Source organism: Bidens hawaiensis, unplaced genomic scaffold, assembly GCF_021521415.1.
Source record: "Bidens hawaiensis isolate Kalapana, Puna unplaced genomic scaffold, B.hawaiensis_p1.1 tig00018320_1, whole genome shotgun sequence".
In the NCBI taxonomy this organism is placed as follows: domain Eukaryota; kingdom Viridiplantae; phylum Streptophyta; class Magnoliopsida; order Asterales; family Asteraceae; genus Bidens; species Bidens hawaiensis.
The window spans coordinates 2,116-20,324 of NW_027492770.1; the positions used below are offsets into that span (position 1 = coordinate 2,116).

At 32.1% G+C, this 18,209-nt stretch overlaps 1 protein-coding gene across 1 annotated transcript; it reads left to right on the top strand.

The window, feature by feature from the left end:
- Nucleotides 1–15,223: 15,223 nt before the first annotated feature.
- Nucleotides 15,224–17,253, top strand: LOC143555813 (large ribosomal subunit protein eL20y). Its single transcript, XM_077045302.1, has 4 exons — nucleotides 15,224–15,235; nucleotides 15,347–15,462; nucleotides 15,539–15,602; nucleotides 16,876–17,253. The coding sequence occupies exons 1-4, from the start codon at nucleotides 15,224–15,226 to the stop codon at nucleotides 17,215–17,217; spliced, it is 534 nt and encodes a 177-aa protein (XP_076901417.1). The 3' UTR covers nucleotides 17,218–17,253.
- The last annotated feature ends 956 nt before the right edge of the window (nucleotides 17,254–18,209 follow it).

Here is an 18,209-nt window from a genome sequence, read left to right on the forward strand (position 1 = left end):
TGCTATATTAGATTATTGTAATACAAAATTTGTTATTTAGATTGAAGAAAAGAGAAGGCCATTTCCTAATGACATGAAGCAAATCAAAAAGATATTACACCGGGAATGCGAGAGATTTTAATGGATTAGTTGGTTGAAGTTGTTCACAATATCATACATTGATAAATTCCTATCTTCACATTGTTTAAGCGAGAACAAGCTCCAGCTTTTTGGTGTATCTAGCATGCTTATCGACTCGTATACTCTTGATACTTATTGAATCCGTTGTATTTATTATAAATGTTTTATGAATATGTTGTTATTGACTCTTTGTTTGACTATTATTTAAATTTCAATATTAAAGATCTTTTTATGTTTAAAGAAATCGGTTTATTTAAATTTAAGTTTATTTTAACAGTCTATAGATGTTAAAAAACAAACAGCCTTCTTTTTGCAGACCGAAGAGGTTAGATGTCTACAAATGTGATCCGCAAACTGTAGACATTTTACCTCTGAAAAAAAAACAGCACCTAATTGATCTTTTGTAGTTTGTAATGTTTTATGCTCTTGGTAGGTTGTGTTTTGTCTAGATCTTACTAGTTTTGTTTTTGTTTTTTTTCCGAATGAAATTTGCCGTTTAAATAAATGCCTTTATAACTCATATAAATAGACACCGAAAAAGAAAGACAGGTTGCATTAAAGATGTTCGAGCACATTTATTGAGCTTTATAACATCTATAGAGATATTTTGAGTTTTTTCTCAAATTAGTGTTGGTGGAAAAACTATTTACCATTTTAATGTTCATTGAAAATTATTTACCAAACTAGTGTTTTTTATCTATTGTCATTTTTAAATTAACATATTTATGTATTTTTATTTTTTCTATTGGTTAATCAATTATCTATTTTATATTTCTTATATATTTTCATTTAATTAATCTGATAACTTCTTTTTGATATTTGTTTTGTCATTCAACTTTTTCTTATTTTTTTTTATTATTTTATTTCTTCTCTTATTTTTTTAATTTAATATATTTTCTTGTCCTTTTCTTTTTCTAAGCAATATATATTCGTTTTATAGAATTTGTTTTTTGGGTTTTAGTTTAGGCACTATAACTAACCTAATTAATAAAGCTTGAATTCGCGCCGAATAGTCACCGCAACACCTGGTTTTACTGATGGTTAGTATTTTTTTTATAAATATGTTAATTTTATGAAATTATTTTTCCGATTTAGTTCCTGTACCGTGAAACCTAACCGATACTAACGCAAATTCCATCAGTAACAGTTAGGTTCGCTATAGTACCAGAACTAAACCAAAAAACAAATTCGTAAAATATCATATTGAAAGGAAAAAAAAAGAAAAATACACTGCGGGCGTTGGTAAATCCAAAAATTACGGCGACTATTCGACGCGAATTCGGCCAGTATTAGTTACATTATACGGTACTAGTACTAAACATGAAAACTAAATTTGTAAAATGAACATATTTAATACAAAAAATAACAACTTAAATTGATAAAACTCGGACGTTGGTAAAACCCATGCATCATGGCTACTATTTGGCACAAATTTGATTGGAATTAGTTATGTTCGTTACGATACTGAAATTAAACCCAGAAAATAAAAAATTCATAAAATGATAAATATATTTTAAAACAGAAGGAAAAAAAATGATATATTAAAAAAATCAAATAAGAGAAGTAATAAAAAAGAAAGATTTAAAACAGTAAAGAAAAATAAAAAAGGTTGAATGAAAAATAAAATATATATAAAAAACATGTTGTATTTATCAGATGAAAATATATAAGAAAAATAAAATAAAAATAGATAATTGATTAATTAATAGAAGAAATAAAAATACACTAATATGTTGATTTAAAAGTAAAAAGTGAAAAATAGGTGGAAAACACTAGTTTGGTAAATAGTTTTCAATGAACACCAATATGATAAATAGATTTTCCACCAACACTAGTTTGGAAAAAATTCGAGATATTTTTAATATATGGTCTGACTATTTCGGTTGCAATTCAATATATTACAAAAAAAAATATAAATACACAAATTGAATATTTTTTATATTTAATATTTGTCAAGTTTTATTGTTTTATCCACAAATATAAAGTATATAATACTCAAATAAAATATTAAGTAAAACTTGTGTGCTACACACATAATTAAAAAAAGTATTTCGTAAGATTCCACCTAATATTTTACACGTTTATTCGTTTATGAGGTGCTAATCTATAACGTGAAACCAACATAAACATAAAAATATTTCGTTTATGAGGTGTTCATCTTTGACATGAACTTAACGTAATATTGTTAAAAAAGTAACCAACATAACATAAAATTGAGTCCATGTTAATAAGTGTCGAATCCGAGGAGGTGAGGACAGAGGTAGATAGACTGGTTGTGTTGGATTGACCTAACATAAATTATAAGTTGACCCGTAGTTGATCTTCTGGTTTAATAGCATGGGGTGATGGTTAAGCTTGAGACCTTATATTTTTATGTTTAAAACCTGACTCAATTGGGTTTTCTTGTTTTTCGGGAGTCAAGCTTGAATGCCAAAGTCAATATGAACGGTTGGCATCACGTCCTGGTATGACTCACTCAAATATCATGGGTCGAACGTCATTAACCTAAAAAAAGAAGTTATAACTAGTTTACACGTTTGATTCATTTAATTTTAAATTATGTACGTTTTGTCATAGCCCAATCAGATTTAGTATTTTAAAATATCCTTTTTTGATGTTAGAGCATTCCCAACCCATTCCTTAAAATTATGTGAGGAGGGTTTGTAAATTACTAGTTTTGTTTTTGTTTTTTTTCCCAATGAAATTTGCCGTTTAAATAAATGCCTTTATAACTCATATAAATAGACACCGAAAAAGAAAGACAGGTTGCATTAAAGATGTTCGAGCACATTTATTGAGCTTTATAACATCTACAGATATATTTTGAGTTTTTTCTCAAATTAGTGTTGGTGGAAAAACTATTTACCATTTTAGTGTTCATTGAAAATTATTTACCAAACTAGTGTTTTTTATCTATTGTCATTTTTAAATTAACATATTTATGTATTTTTATTTTTTCTATTGGTTAATCAATTATCTATTTTATATTTCTTATATATTTTCATCTAATTAATCTGATAACTTCTTTTTGATATTTGTTTTGTCATTCAACTTTTTCTTATTTTTTTTATTATTTTATTTCTTCTCTTATTTTTTTAATTTAATATATTTTCTTGTCCTTTTCTTTTTCTAAGCAATATATATTCGTTTTATAGAATTTGTTTTTTGGGTTTTAGTTTAGGCACTATAACTAACCTAATTAATAAAGCTTGAATTCGCGCCGAATAGTCACCGCAACACCTGGTTTTACCGATGGTTAGTATTTTTTTTATAAATATGTTAATTTTATGAAATTATTTTTCCGATTTAGTTCCGGTACCGTGAAACCTAACCGATACTAACGCAAATTCCATCAGTAACAGTTAGGTTCGCTATAGTACCAGAACTAAACCAAAAAACAAATTCGTAAAATATCATATTGAAAGGAAAAAAAAAGAAAAATACACTGCGGGCGTTGGTAAATCCAAAAATTACGGCGACTATTCGACGCGAATTCGGCCAGTATTAGTTACATTATACGGTACTAGTACTAACCATGAAAACTAAATTTGTAAAATGAACATATTTAATACAAAAAATAACAACTTAAATTGATAAAACTCGGACGTTGGTAAAACCCATGCATCATGGCTACTATTTGGCACAAATTTGATCGGAATTAGTTATGTTCGTTACGATACTGAAATTAAACCCAGAAAATAAAAAATTCATAAAATGATAAATATATTTTAAAACAGAAGGAAAAAAATGATATATTAAAAAAATCAAATAAGAGAAGTAATAAAAAAGAAAGATTTAAAACAGTAAAGAAAAATAAAAAAGGTTGAATGAAAAATAAAATATATATAAAAAACATGTTGTACTGATCAGATGAAAATATATAAGAAAAATAAAATAAAAATAGATAATTGATTAATTAATAGAAGAAATAAAAATACACTAATATGTTGATTTAAAAGTAAAAAGTGAAAAATAGGGGGAAAACACTAGTTTGGTAAATAGTTTTCAATGAACACCAATATGATAAATAGATTTTCCACCAACACTAGTTTGGGAAAAAATTCGAGATATTTTTAATATGTGGTCTGACTATTTCGGTTGCAGTTCAATATATTACAAAAAAAAATATAAATACACAAATTGAATATTTTTTATATTTAATATTTGTCAAGTTTTATTGTTTTATCCACAAATATAAAGTATATAATACTCAAATAAAATATTAAGTAAAACTTGTGTGCTACACACATAATTAAAAAAAGTATTTCGTAAGATTCCACCTAATATTTTACACGTTTATTCGTTTATGAGGTGCTAATCTATAACGTGAAACCAACATAAACATAAAAATATTTCGTTTATGAGGTGTTCATCTTTGACATGAACTTAACGTAATATTGTTAAAAAAGTAACCAACATAACATAAAATTGAGTCCATGTTAATAAGTGTCGAATCCGAGGAGGTGAGGACATAGGTAGATAGACTGGTTGTGTTGGATTGACCTAACATAAATTATAAGTTGACCCGTAGTTGATCCTCTGGTTTAATAGCATGGGGTGATGGTTAAGCTTGAGACCTTATATTTTTATGTTTAAAACCTGACTCAATTGGGTTTTCTTGTTTTTCGGGAGTCAAGCTTGAATGCCAAAGTCAATATGAACGGTTGGCATCACGTCCTGGTATGACTCACTCAAATATCATGGGTCGAACGTCATTAACCTAAAAAAAGAAGTTATAACTAGTTTACACGTTTGATTCATTTAATTTTAAATTATGTACGTTTTGTCATAGCCCAATCAGATTTAGTATTTTAAAATATCCTTTTTTGATGTTAGAGCATTCCCAACCCATTTCTTAAAATTATGTGAGGAGGGTTTGTAAATTACTAGTTTTGTTTTTGTTTTTTTTCCCAATGAAATTTGCCGTTTAAATAAATGCCTTTATAACTCATATAAATAGACACCGAAAAAGAAAGACAGGTTGCATTAAAGATGTTCGAGCACATTTATTGAGCTTTATAACATCTACAGATATATTTTGAGTTTTTTCTCAAATTAGTGTTGGTGGAAAAACTATTTACCATTTTAGTGTTTATTGAAAATTATTTACCAAACTAGTGTTTTTTATCTATTGTCATTTTTAAATTAACATATTTATGTATTTTTATTTTTTCTATTGGTTAATCAATTATCTATTTTATATTTCTTATATATTTTCATCTAATTAATCTGATAACTTCTTTTTGATATTTGTTTTGTCATTCAACTTTTTCTTATTTTTTTTATTATTTTATTTCTTCTCTTATTTTTTTAATTTAATATATTTTCTTGTCCTTTTCTTTTTCTAAGCAATATATATTCGTTTTATAGAATTTGTTTTTTGGGTTTTAGTTTAGGCACTATAACTAACCTAATTAATAAAGCTTGAATTCGCGCCGAATAGTCACCGCAACACCTGGTTTTACCGATGGTTAGTATTTTTTTTATAAATATGTTAATTTTATGAAATTATTTTTCCGATTTAGTTCCGGTACCGTGAAACCTAACCGATACTAACGCAAATTCCATCAGTAACAGTTAGGTTCGCTATAGTACCAGAACTAAACCAAAAAACAAATTCGTAAAATATCATATTGAAAGGAAAAAAAAAGAAAAATACACTGCGGGCGTTGGTAAATCCAAAAATTACGGCGACTATTCGACGCGAATTCGGCCAGCATTAGTTACATTATACGGTACTAGTACTAACCATGAAAACTAAATTTGTAAAATGAACATATTTAATACAAAAAATAACAACTTAAATTGATAAAACTCGGACGTTGGTAAAACCCATGCATCATGGCTACTATTTGGCACAAATTTGATCGGAATTAGTTATGTTCGTTACGATACTGAAATTAAACCCAGAAAATAAAAAATTCATAAAATGATAAATATATTTTAAAACAGAAGGAAAAAAATGATATATTAAAAAAATCAAATAAGAGAAGTAATAAAAAAGAAAGATTTAAAACAGTAAAGAAAAATAAAAAAGGTTGAATGAAAAATAAAATATATATAAAAAACATGTTGTATTTATCAGATGAAAATATATAAGAAAAATAAAATAAAAATAGATAATTGATTAATTAATAGAAGAAATAAAAATACACTAATATGTTGATTTAAAAGTAAAAAGTGAAAAATAGGTGGAAAACACTAGTTTGGTAAATAGTTTTAAATGAACACCAATATGATAAATAGATTTTCCACCAACACTAGTTTGGGAAAAAATTCGAGATATTTTTAATATGTGGTCTGACTATTTCGGTTGCAATTCAATATATTACAAAAAAAAATATAAATACACAAATTGAATATTTTTTATATTTAATATTTGTCAAGTTTTTTTTGTTTTATCCACAAATATAAAGTATATAATACTCAAATAAAATATTAATTAAAACTTGTGTGCTACACACATAATTAAAAAAAGTATTTCGTAAGATTCCACCTAATATTTTACACGTTTATTCGTTTATTCGTTTATGAGGTGCTAATCTATAACGTGAAACCAACATAAACATAAAAATATTTCGTTTATGAGGTGTTCATCTTTGACATGAACTTAACGTAATATTGTTAAAAAAGTAACCAACATAACATAAAATTGAGTCCATGTTAATAAGTGTCGAATCCGAGGAGGTGAGGACAGAGGTAGATAGACTGGTTGTGTTGGATTGACCTAACATAAATTATAAGTTGACCCGTAGTTGATCTTCTGGTTTAATAGCATGGGGTGATGGTTAAGCTTGAGACCTTATATTTTTATGTTTAAAACCTGACTCAATTGGGTTTTCTTGTTTTTCGGGAGTCAAGCTTGAATGCCAAAGTCAATATGAACGGTTGGCATCACGTCCTGGTATGACTCACTCAAATATCATGGGTCGAACGTCATTAACCTAAAAAAAGAAGTTATAACTAGTTTACACGTTTGATTCATTTAATTTTAAATTATGTACGTTTTGTCATAGCCCAATCAGATTTAGTATTTTAAATTATCCTTTTTTGATGTTAGAGCATTTCCAACCCATTCCTTAAAATTATGTGAAGAGGGTTTGTAAATTAGAGGGTGAGGTTGTGAGTAGTTGTGAGTGTAAATTATAGGGTGGAGAGAGAAAAGATAGTGATTTTTTGTAAATTTAGGAAAAAGGTAGTGATTTTTTTGTAAATTATAGGGTGGAGAGAGAAAACTGTAATGAAAAAGGTATAAAAAAAGTATTATTTAATTAAACAGGAGAGAGCTGTAGTGTTTTTTAGTATAGTTATATAATATATATGGATATAAGGATAAGAAATGGATGAGAATGCTCTAATAAATGTAGCACGATATACGATAGGAAAACTATTTTTTTCTTTTGATAAATTTCCATATTCAACGCTTCTAGAAGGAATAAGTAAGGTTTGTGTACAACACAAGCCAAATTTTGTACATATAAATATATTGATGTGGTTCCAACTAGGGGCACAAACGAGTCGAGTCGAGTCGAGCCCGAGCCCGAGCTCGATTATGCTCGTTTAATTTACACAAAGCTCGAGCAGGCTCTAAAACGATGGTGTTAGATGTTCAGTTGATTCGAAAATAGCTTCTAGCAATCAAGGGTAGAACTACACTAAAATGATGCGGGCAGGTATCATTAACAAAAAAAACTAGTGTGTTATATCTGGCATACCAATCGTTATACATAAAATTTTGATTAAGCCTCCCCATTGTCCATTGAAAAGAAATCTTAGGTCCACCACTACTAGCAATCCACATAGTTTGGAATGAAAGAACACAACTTAATGAGATTCTTAAATCCTACTTTATATCAAATCTTCGTTCAATAATTGTAACTGGTATATGACATGGCATGTTGTGCCGCAATTGTCTGACGTGTGCATTTTTCACTAGGTCTGTCACTACAGTTGTCACCACCACTGCCATCATTACCGTCGTCACCACCACCATCGTCGTTACCATTTTTTTTTTTGATAAATTATCATTATTTTAAGGTGTGGGTATTTTAATAATTTGCATTTCATTTCTTCTTTTGTTACTGTCAACCAAACAATACAAAGAAATAATTTATTCCGTCCTCATAGGTTAACGAAACTGAATATTGAAATTAGTATTTATCAACTGCATTCGCTTGTCCATTCAGTTCCATCTTCTATTCAATTTCCTCGTCCATTCTTTACTCCATAGTCCATACCAAACGTACTCTAGCAACGTAGAAGCAACATTAATGGTGAGGTAAAGTGGATTGTCGTGGCGTGGAAGGTGGTCTAGTGCGGAGGAGTTTTGCTAGATGTGTAATGATGTTCGTTTAGAATTGTTTGTGAATAGCTATATAGCGCCTAAATTTCGTTTCTTGAACGATGATAACTGTTTGATCGGCTTTACATAAAAATAATACGAACAAACACCTAACAAAACCAAGTATTTAATAGCACTTTATAGGTTCACGGGTGACGAAGGGTACAACTTGTAACCCGTCTAACTTATAATATGCTAGGCGGGTTTGTGGGTCTACCATGGCGCGTTTGACAGGTAAAACCCATGAAATGTTCATTCCTATCAATTTTAAAAACACAAAAAAACAAAAAAAACAAAAAACAAAACAAAAAAAAACTCATTTTGGTCCTAGCGAAGTACATGCGTGTTTTTACTTTTTCCATTTGGTAACACACCTTAATCTTGTCACCCATTTAGGATATTATAGTTTAGAAATATCTGGCTGTAAAATAAAGTTTGATATGCAGTGTTTATAACTTTGTCTTTTACTTCGATAGTTTTTCTACATGGGCAACTGAAGAAACGTGGATCGACTCACTGGTAGACGATCAACTTTCCTCGGGTGTGATTATGCTATTTCACCGATGGTTCTCTGGGATCTGGATTCTTCCACCTACAAAATGAACAGCACCGTAAACTTACCCCTCAGAAAGGGACAGAGGGGTCCTCTTTGGGGTAACCCTCCGGTGTGAGAATAAGAGATTGTAGGAGAAGATAATAATCTGAGGGTAAGGAATTGGAATGTATTGCTTAATAATGTGTAATACTGTGTAATAGGGCATACCTCTCCTTGTGGAGTTGATGTGGTATTTATAGTGCTAGGGTTTCCAATGATTTGGCTCAGACCCAATTAGGGCCTTTTTGGCCTCCTCCTATTGCTTCGCGCCACGTGTCCTTGAGACACCTGGTGCTTTTTCATTGATTATTCTCTGACCCAGGTATTTTACTTGACCCATGTGCAATCACGTGGTAGCACATGGGTTTTGCTGAGTTGTCCACCTTTCATTGGCAGCTGTCAACATCAGCATATTCTTATTCCTTAAAAAGATACCTTCTGGAAGGTTGTCTGACGTGCACAATCAAGGTTGTCCTTATCCTGATTTGGATAAGGACGAGGTTGATTATGTGCATGTGTGATATGCGCCTATCCTGAGGATGCGCGAGGTCTTCTCTTTATTCTCACGCGCAGATGTTTCATGCGCAGATGTGATATGCACGAGCATGTGATATGCGCCACGCGCGGATGCGCCACGCGCAGATGTGATATGCGTCACGCGCGGATGCGTCACGCGCAGATGTGATATGCGTGAGCATATATGGTGCGTGAGCATGTGATACGCGTGAGCATATGTGATGCCTGAGCATATGTGATGCATGAGCATATGTGATGCCTGAGCATGTGATGCATGAGCATATGTGATATGCGTGAGCATATGTGATATGCGCCATGCGCATAGGTTTTGGCTTTGTGCCTTCATAATGTCTTGATTTCAAGCCTCTTGTCTATATCTTGTGGGTTGACCCGCCTCGCTCGGTGTTGAGGCGGGTACATACCTCTTCAGAATCATTCATCCTACATGCTGCGCATCCTGACCATAAAAATACCTAAGCACAACTAAGGCAAAGCACATGCCAAAACATAGTTGTTAAGGTCTCAGGTCGAGGTCGCGCATGAAATTGTAATGGATATCAGAGTAACACATACTGACACGTAAAGGCTAAAAAACTCATAATTCCCTATAATAAATGCGCGATAACGTCGCGCAAAAGAGGAATAATGAAACGCCAAAGCACGTGTTAACATAGTCAGGATATTGCAAAATCACTTACAATATGACAAGGATTAAGTATAATAATTTCCTTACAACCTTGTTCTTATTTCAACGTGCAAGCATATCTTATATTCAACAAGCAAACATGCAATATAAAGAGATGAATGGGGAATGCGCAAGATGCGAATAAGGGAAAAACAAAATTTCATTCCAAAGCATTGAAATTTACAAGTTTACAAGATGATGAGATACAAACTACAAATAAAAAAAAAAAACATGAAGGGCTTCTCAAGTCTCCACGTCGACGTCAGCCTCTTCATCGTCCTCATCACCGCCCTCAGCGACTGCAATTTCTCCCTTTTGTTTCTCGTGGTCCGTGAACACATTGGGGTCCATGCGGATCAACTCTAATTATGGTGGAGGTATTATATAGAAAAATGCATTTTCGATTGTTTTTATATGTACCACTAGGAGTCTTTTATGTCAAGTATAACAATAATGCAAATTTTTTGGACATCAACGTAGACTCGTAGATACACCAACGATATTTGTTTTCTGGTGACTCTTTCTTCTTTGATCAAACGACTTGTTTTTCTCCGACAAAGTTTTTGGGCATCAACCCGATGTTTTTCAATTTTGTTATATAACCTGCCTAAAACCTGCACCACATCATCATCATCGTACTCAGTATATCCCACAAATAGCAAAGCTATAGTAGGGTCTGAGGAGGGTAAGATGTAGACGGCCTTACCTCTACTTCATAGGAATAGAGAGGCTGCTTCCAGTGAGACCCCCGACTCGATAGTGGTTTTGCATCAAGCCTCGAGGTGGTTTTGCATAAAACCTGCACCACATATATACCTAAAACCTATGTTAACCAGTTTTGGTTGATAAATTCAATAAACACTTAAAAAAGGCTTAAAATGTTGCTTGATAAATGAGAAAGATAGATAAATGAACTCTCATAACATGTAATATATCATTTATAAAAAAAATTAAGGTTGTTATGATATTAATCAACTCGCCGAGTAGCGCTACGATTATATTCACTTAGTTGTGGCAACATAAAAAAACTAGTTTGAAGAAAAAAGACACTAAGGGCGCGTTCCTTTCACGGACTTTTTTTAAAGGATTTGGAATTGGAATGGAATGTTTGAGAATCCCTATCATGTGTTTGGTTGGTTAATATGTATTAGAATTGGAATTGGAATTGAAATTGGCTTCTAGCTGACACGAGTTTTCGCACTGGACGTGTTGGGTTTCGGTTTCCTTTGTTTCTTTTTGGTCGGTTTCGGAGCACTGGACGGGTTGGGTTTCGGTTTCTTTTGTTTGTTTTTGGTCGGTTACGGATTTGTTTTCGGCCTTTTGTTTCGTTGTGGTCGGTTTTTTCAGTTTCATTTCTATTCGGTTTTAGTTTTTTTGTTTCGTTTTGATCGATTTTTTTGGTTTCCATCAATTCGGTTCAGTTTTTTTGTTTCGTTTTGATCGATGTTTTCGGCTTCCATCAATTCGGTTCAGTTTTTTTGTTTCGTTTTGATCGATTTTTTCGGTTTCCATCACTTCGGTTCAGTTTTGGTTTGTGTTTCGTTTTCGTCGACTTTCGGTTTCATTTCATTTCTTGTTTTTTTAAGAACGAGGGCAAAGGCTGAAACGTTTTAGTTTTTTTTTTTACATTTTTCATTTTTTATTTATATTTTGAGTTATGATTTTTTTATTAATTTTTTTGAATATTTTTTGGAGGGGTTTTTATTGTTAATAAGAAAATCTTTTATTTTCCATAACAATCCTTTGAAATAGGTGGGATTTTAAAATCCCATGAAATGTGGGATTTGATGAAATTTAGTTTCCATGAGCTGAGTTCAAATAAGAAGTTTGATTTTCCTATGAAGGCTAAGAGTATTTTTGTCTAATCACATAAATCTCAAGTAATTTCAAATCTCATATCCTTAAATCAATGGAACTTCATTTCACTCCCACTGCTACGTACAACGCATCTTTCTACTTCAAAGACCCATGTGAATCACCAACCCAGTGATGGATCCAGAAATTTTAGTCAATGGGTGTCAAAAATGGTTAATCTAGAAAGGGTCAAGTCAAAATGGGTCAATCTAAAATGGGTCCAACCAAAATGGGTCGGGTAAAAAAATTACATTAAATAAGTCATGTATAAAAATGTAAGCAACAAATTTCAATAAAATATAATAAACAAAATATATATTACAACTAATGAAAACGTTTCCATATGTATCATAGCTCAAGGCTTTTACTAAACCAATAAAAAAGTTACATGGTTAAATAGCGTAGAATAATAAAAAGGAAATGATATTTTGAATATCTCATATTTGGTCCAATTTTCATAATGATCCAATTAGACTCAAGAATTTATCGCTATATAAATAACAAATTAATAAAGTGGTTAGACAACTAAATAATCTGGGCTTAATTGTTATTTTGTGAAAGCAAAATTAAACTTACGTTTGACGAGTTGGGTCAAAATGGTGGGTTTGGGGCACTAGAAAAACATGGAAGGGGCACTTGGGATCTTTGAACCTAATATATTAGAAGTTTATTGAAGAAAATACGATCTTGAGGGATTCCTACGCTCCCCCTAACCCAACACTGAATCCGCCTCTGCACCAACCACCGTCACCGACCTCCGCCACCCGCCGTCACCCACTTGCCGTTTCCATCCACCATCTGCAAGGCTACAACCCTATTTCCCCGCACCCAACCACCGCTGCAATTCTAGCCGAAACCCTTGAACCACTGCTCACCGCCGTGCCGCGTTCGCCATCGGGTTCTTTTCAATCAAATCCATGGTCATGCCCTCTGTCGTGGCCTGTTGCTCCATCAATTGTCATGATGGTGGTGGTGAATTTGAAGGAATTTGGATTTGTTATAGGTGGGGGTTAAAATTGTGATTTTATAAAAACACAATTGTGTTTTATGTATCTTTGAATATGTTTTTGAGAATTTTGTGATTCTAATAACTAATAATTTGAATATATATTACAAGGGTGATTTACTTGTTTACATTTCTCGAATTTGTATCTGGTATGGCTGGGGTTGATATTGTGTTTTATAAAAACACAATTGAGGTTTATTAGATGTTATGAGTGATTGAGTGAAGGCTATGAAAAGACAATAAAAAGTCACAGTGTTAATACAATGTTACAAGTTAATACGATCACAATGTTACAAATTAATATAACAAGGAAAAAAACACAATTTGTAAAAGGTCAAATACAATATGATCTAAAAACACAATAACTATAAACTATAGCACAATGGATAAAAAATCCACTAATTTTATGTCTAACTAACACTTCTTATTAAACCTACTCAATATAATGAAGTAACTCAAAAACAAAATGAAATAACACATTTGTAAAAAACACTATTAAAAACACAATTTATATAAGACATGAAGAAAAAACACAATGCCCATAACTATAACACAATATATAAAAACCCATTTATTTATTTTTATATTTTTTTATAACAATAAGGTACTCATATTAAAGATAAAAAAACACTCGTTATTATGGTGATTATTTTTTTTATCAAAAAATGTCAAATAAAAAAGTTATGGATGTTTTAAAATGATGGGAAAATTGGCATGTGTCTTGCATGTGGATAGAGAAACTCAACAAACGTGTGTTATTTCTTTTATACCCTTCCCTCTATCTCACACATGATTTTGTCTCAAACAAATCTCAACCATCCAAATTCAAAATCAATGGCCTAGATTATTTATTATTCTTCCTACACAAATCATACTTCTTAGTTTAACTTGACCCTAGTTTCCATTACCATTCTTTCATTTAATGAAACGAACATATCAATTCATTGAATTTAAAATCCCATTCCTTAGAATTTCTTCCAAATCCTTGAAACGAACAGGACCTAAGGGTCTGTTTAGTATGAGGTAATGGAATGAATGAGAGATTTGAATGGACGAGGTAATGAAATGAACAAAAAAATAAAATTGATCATTGCCATTTCATTGTCTTGTTTGGTTTCCATATAAGAATGAAATTATTTATCACTTTATTATTATTTTGTTTAAATAGTAACCTACACATACATATTATTTTCGTCAATTAGTAGAGGGGAAATATCGTAATAACGATATAATAATAAAATAGTTATATAATAATAGTTATATTATAACAGAAAGAAAAATAATAACGATAATAAAATAATAATTATAATATAATAATAACAATAATAAATATTATTGTTTGTCGTTAATTTTTGAATTTTTATTCATTCCCTTCTCCTTGAATGAATAAAGGAAAAAAAAAAACTACATTCCCTCGAAGAATGAAAAATATTAAAAATGGAAGGAATTGCATTTTCTTGGAAAGATTTATTTCATTAATGCATGACAACGAACATGTTTTGGTTCAATTATTTGGAATGATCCATTTCATTTCATTCCATCTCCATTCCATCATACCAAACGCTACCTGGTTTCATATATAAAATTAAAAGAGGTATATTATAAAATAGAGGTGCACAAAATACCCGGTTCTAAACTCGATCCTGATGCGGTTCCTACCCGTATCCGACCCGCGGGCACGGCTTAGTATTGGGTCTTTCCTCGAACCAGACCCAGACCTGCTGGACCGGTTCCAACTTTACCCAGTCAAAACTCAACCCGACCCTACCTGAAACCCGAAAAACCCAATCAAATACCCAAAACCGGTTTTCACCCGACCCGGTTTTGACTTTTTTTGATCATACCTAGAACTAGTTCCTAAAAACACGCAACTTGTGCACTAAAAACAATCTCATATTGCAACTTGTCAAAACAAAATCTAATTTGGGCTTTTACTACATTTGTATGGGCCGGGCCGTTTCTCTCAGTCCAGTCCAAGAGCTAGGGTTCTTCTTTCAACCTCTGTAGCCACTTATATACAAATCTATATACCCTAACCCCCTTCGTTAGCACCTCACGCCGCAGCCGCCGTTAGAAGGCTGATCCGGAGGAGCTTAACCGGAGAAAATGAGCTACAAGGTTCGTAAGCTCCTCTATAATAACACTACATGATTGTATCCATTGCTTAATTAATTATTAATTAAGTTAGGGTTTACGTGAAATGATGAATGTGTGTTGTGCGTGGTGCAGTTTCATCAGTTTCAGGTGGTCGGCAGGGCCTTGCCGACGGAGTCTGATGCGCAGCCGAAGATTTACCGGATGAAGCTTTGGGCGACTAATGAAGTCCGTGCTAAGAGCAAGTTTTGGTTAGTTGTTTATTTATTTGTTATAGATTTAGTGTTGTAAGAAGGTGTTGGTTATTGATTTGTTGGTGAATGTTAGGTATTATTTGAGGAAGCTGAAGAAGGTGAAGAAGAGCAATGGTCAGATGCTAGCTATCAATGAGGTAAAACTTTATGTTTTTTTTTAATTATTTTAATGTTTTGACATTTTTATTTAAATGGTTTGCTTTTGGTAGTCTGTTAACATGTTAGTAATTGTGTTGTAATTTTAGGCTTTGCTTGTCTATGAATTTGTTTAAATATATTTATTGTTAGTTTTATACAAATAATTATATGCAACACACTTAGGGGGTGTTTGGGATTCCTTATTTTTGCCTTCTTATAAGTTTTAGCTTCCTTATAACTTAGCTTATTAAAAAGTTATTAAAAGATGTTTTAGATTGCTTAATGTGTGAGTAGAAGAGTTCCATAAGTCACAAGGCTGTAACTTATGACTTATGGGTAAGTCGTAAGGAGTTAAAAATAAGGAATCTTGGTAGAGGTTTTAGAAGATAGGGACTTTGAGTATGTATGTTATTGAAGTTACTTCATATGTGTAGTAGTACTAAGGTAGAACTGTTGATGAGCTTAGCTAGAGATCGGTTAGCCTTGCGATTGGCTAGATTTGACTTAAAAGAGATAAAACTTTTTTTTAAAGCTTGAGCTTTACTTGCAAGTTGTCATTTCAAGCTTGAGACCTGCTCGAGGATTGCTTTATTTTATATTGTATGCATGTTTCATTTTTTTTTTGTATATTTTTGAGAAATGCTTTAATTGAGCACAAGCTTGGCTCGAGCTTCTGTTGGACCTTAAATGAGCCAAATCTTGGCTCAAGGTCGGCTGAACATTTTTCTATAGCTTGAGCTTTACTTGCAAGTAGTCAGTTTAGGATTGAGACTTGCTCGAGCATTGCTTCTTTTTATATTGAATCCATGTTTCATTTTTTTGTATATTTTTGAGAAATGCCTTGAATGAGCTCAAGCTCGGCTCGAGCTTCTGTTGGACTTTAAATGAGGCGAATCTTGGCTCAAGCTTGGCTGGATCGTGTGAAAATGTTTACATAGAAGTCCAAAAAAACAAAATTTGGAAATACGCAAGGCTTGAGCCCGAGATATAAAATACTAAATGAGCTTTTTTCATAGCTTCAGCCTGGCTTGTTTGCGGCCTGATATTCAATATCAATAGGTTTTCTCTGTTGACAAGTTAAATGATCTTGATCATAAATTTGATTCATTTCATTTATTATGTGTTATTTATTTGAAGGGGATTATATCTTGCTTTGTTTTAATTTTATTGTGGATTTACAGACTGTAATCCTGTATCATCGTTTTATGTTTTTATTTCACTATGATCACTTTGACTGATTGTGCTTTACATACTCTTCAATTTTCGTAATAGATTTTCGAGAAGAACCCGACAACGATCAAGAACTATGGCATTTGGCTGAGGTACCAGTCTAGGACTGGATACCACAACATGTACAAGGAGTACAGGGACACAACTTTGAACGGTTCTATCGAACAGATGTACACCGAGATGGCTTCCCGCCACAGGGTTCGCCACCACTGCATCCAGGTCATTAAAACCGCCACCATCCCCGCCAAGCTCTGCAAGAGAGAGTCCACTAAGCAGTTTCACAACTCTAAGATTAAGTTTCCGTTGGTGTTCAAGAAGGTTAGACCGCCAACCAGAAAGCTCAAGACCACATACAAGGCTTCAAGGCCTAACTTGTTTGTTTAAGTGGCTTATTTCTATGTTGGTGTCGCAAGTGTTCGAGTTACTAGAAATTTTGATTTGTTTTGAAAACTTGTTTGCTATTTCTTTCTTTTGGATGTTCTGTTCTGTTCTGGTCTTTAGAAACCTTGGATATTTGAGATCTTAATGCTGCCTAAAAATGCTATTATTTAACTACATTTTGTGTGTATGTGCAATTTTTCTGTGTTGCATAATCGAAATAAACAAGCTTTTAACATTAAATCTTGTACCAACAAACCGAAAACATACCTTAAAAGCTGTTTTCTAAGAAGCTTAACGAGTAAAGGCAATCAAGGAGTAAAGGCAATCAAGATGTGTCAAGGGGTGTTCTTTCGGTTTGATTTTCGGGTTTCGGGTTTTTTGGGTCGCGGGTTCTTCGGGTTTCAAAGTTTTAAATCTTAACCTGAAACCCAACCCAAATCTCTTATGGGTTTTTCGGGTTCGGGTTTTTTCGGGTTGGGGTAATCGAGTTTCGAGTATCCTAGAAAATGAAACTAAAAACAAAAAAATTTTAAAAACTTTAATGCTAAAATTAAAACAAGATATTCTTTTTTGCTCGTAACGCAAATAATCAAATAATAAACCAACATTATTTGATAAAGTCATAAAACAATTCAAAAGAAAAGTAAAACCAAGTAACTAACTCGAACCATAATCGTCTTAGATCAGACGTGATTTGGTTGTTCTATTACGATTGCTATTAATAAATGGAAAACATAAATTAACAATAAACAATCGATTCATAATAGTTGGAATGACAGCAGTCGATTATGTTCAAATTCTGATAATTTTAGTGACTAAGACTAAGCATATTATACCTAAAAATATATTTAATTTCAAAACTAAAAGTTTATTCGGGTTGACCCGAAATTTATAAATCAAACCCGAGAATCAACCCGAATTACTTCGGTTCGGTTTAGTCTTTTCTCGGGTTCGGGATTTTTGAGTCGGGTTAGTTCGGGTTTGGGTACGGGTTT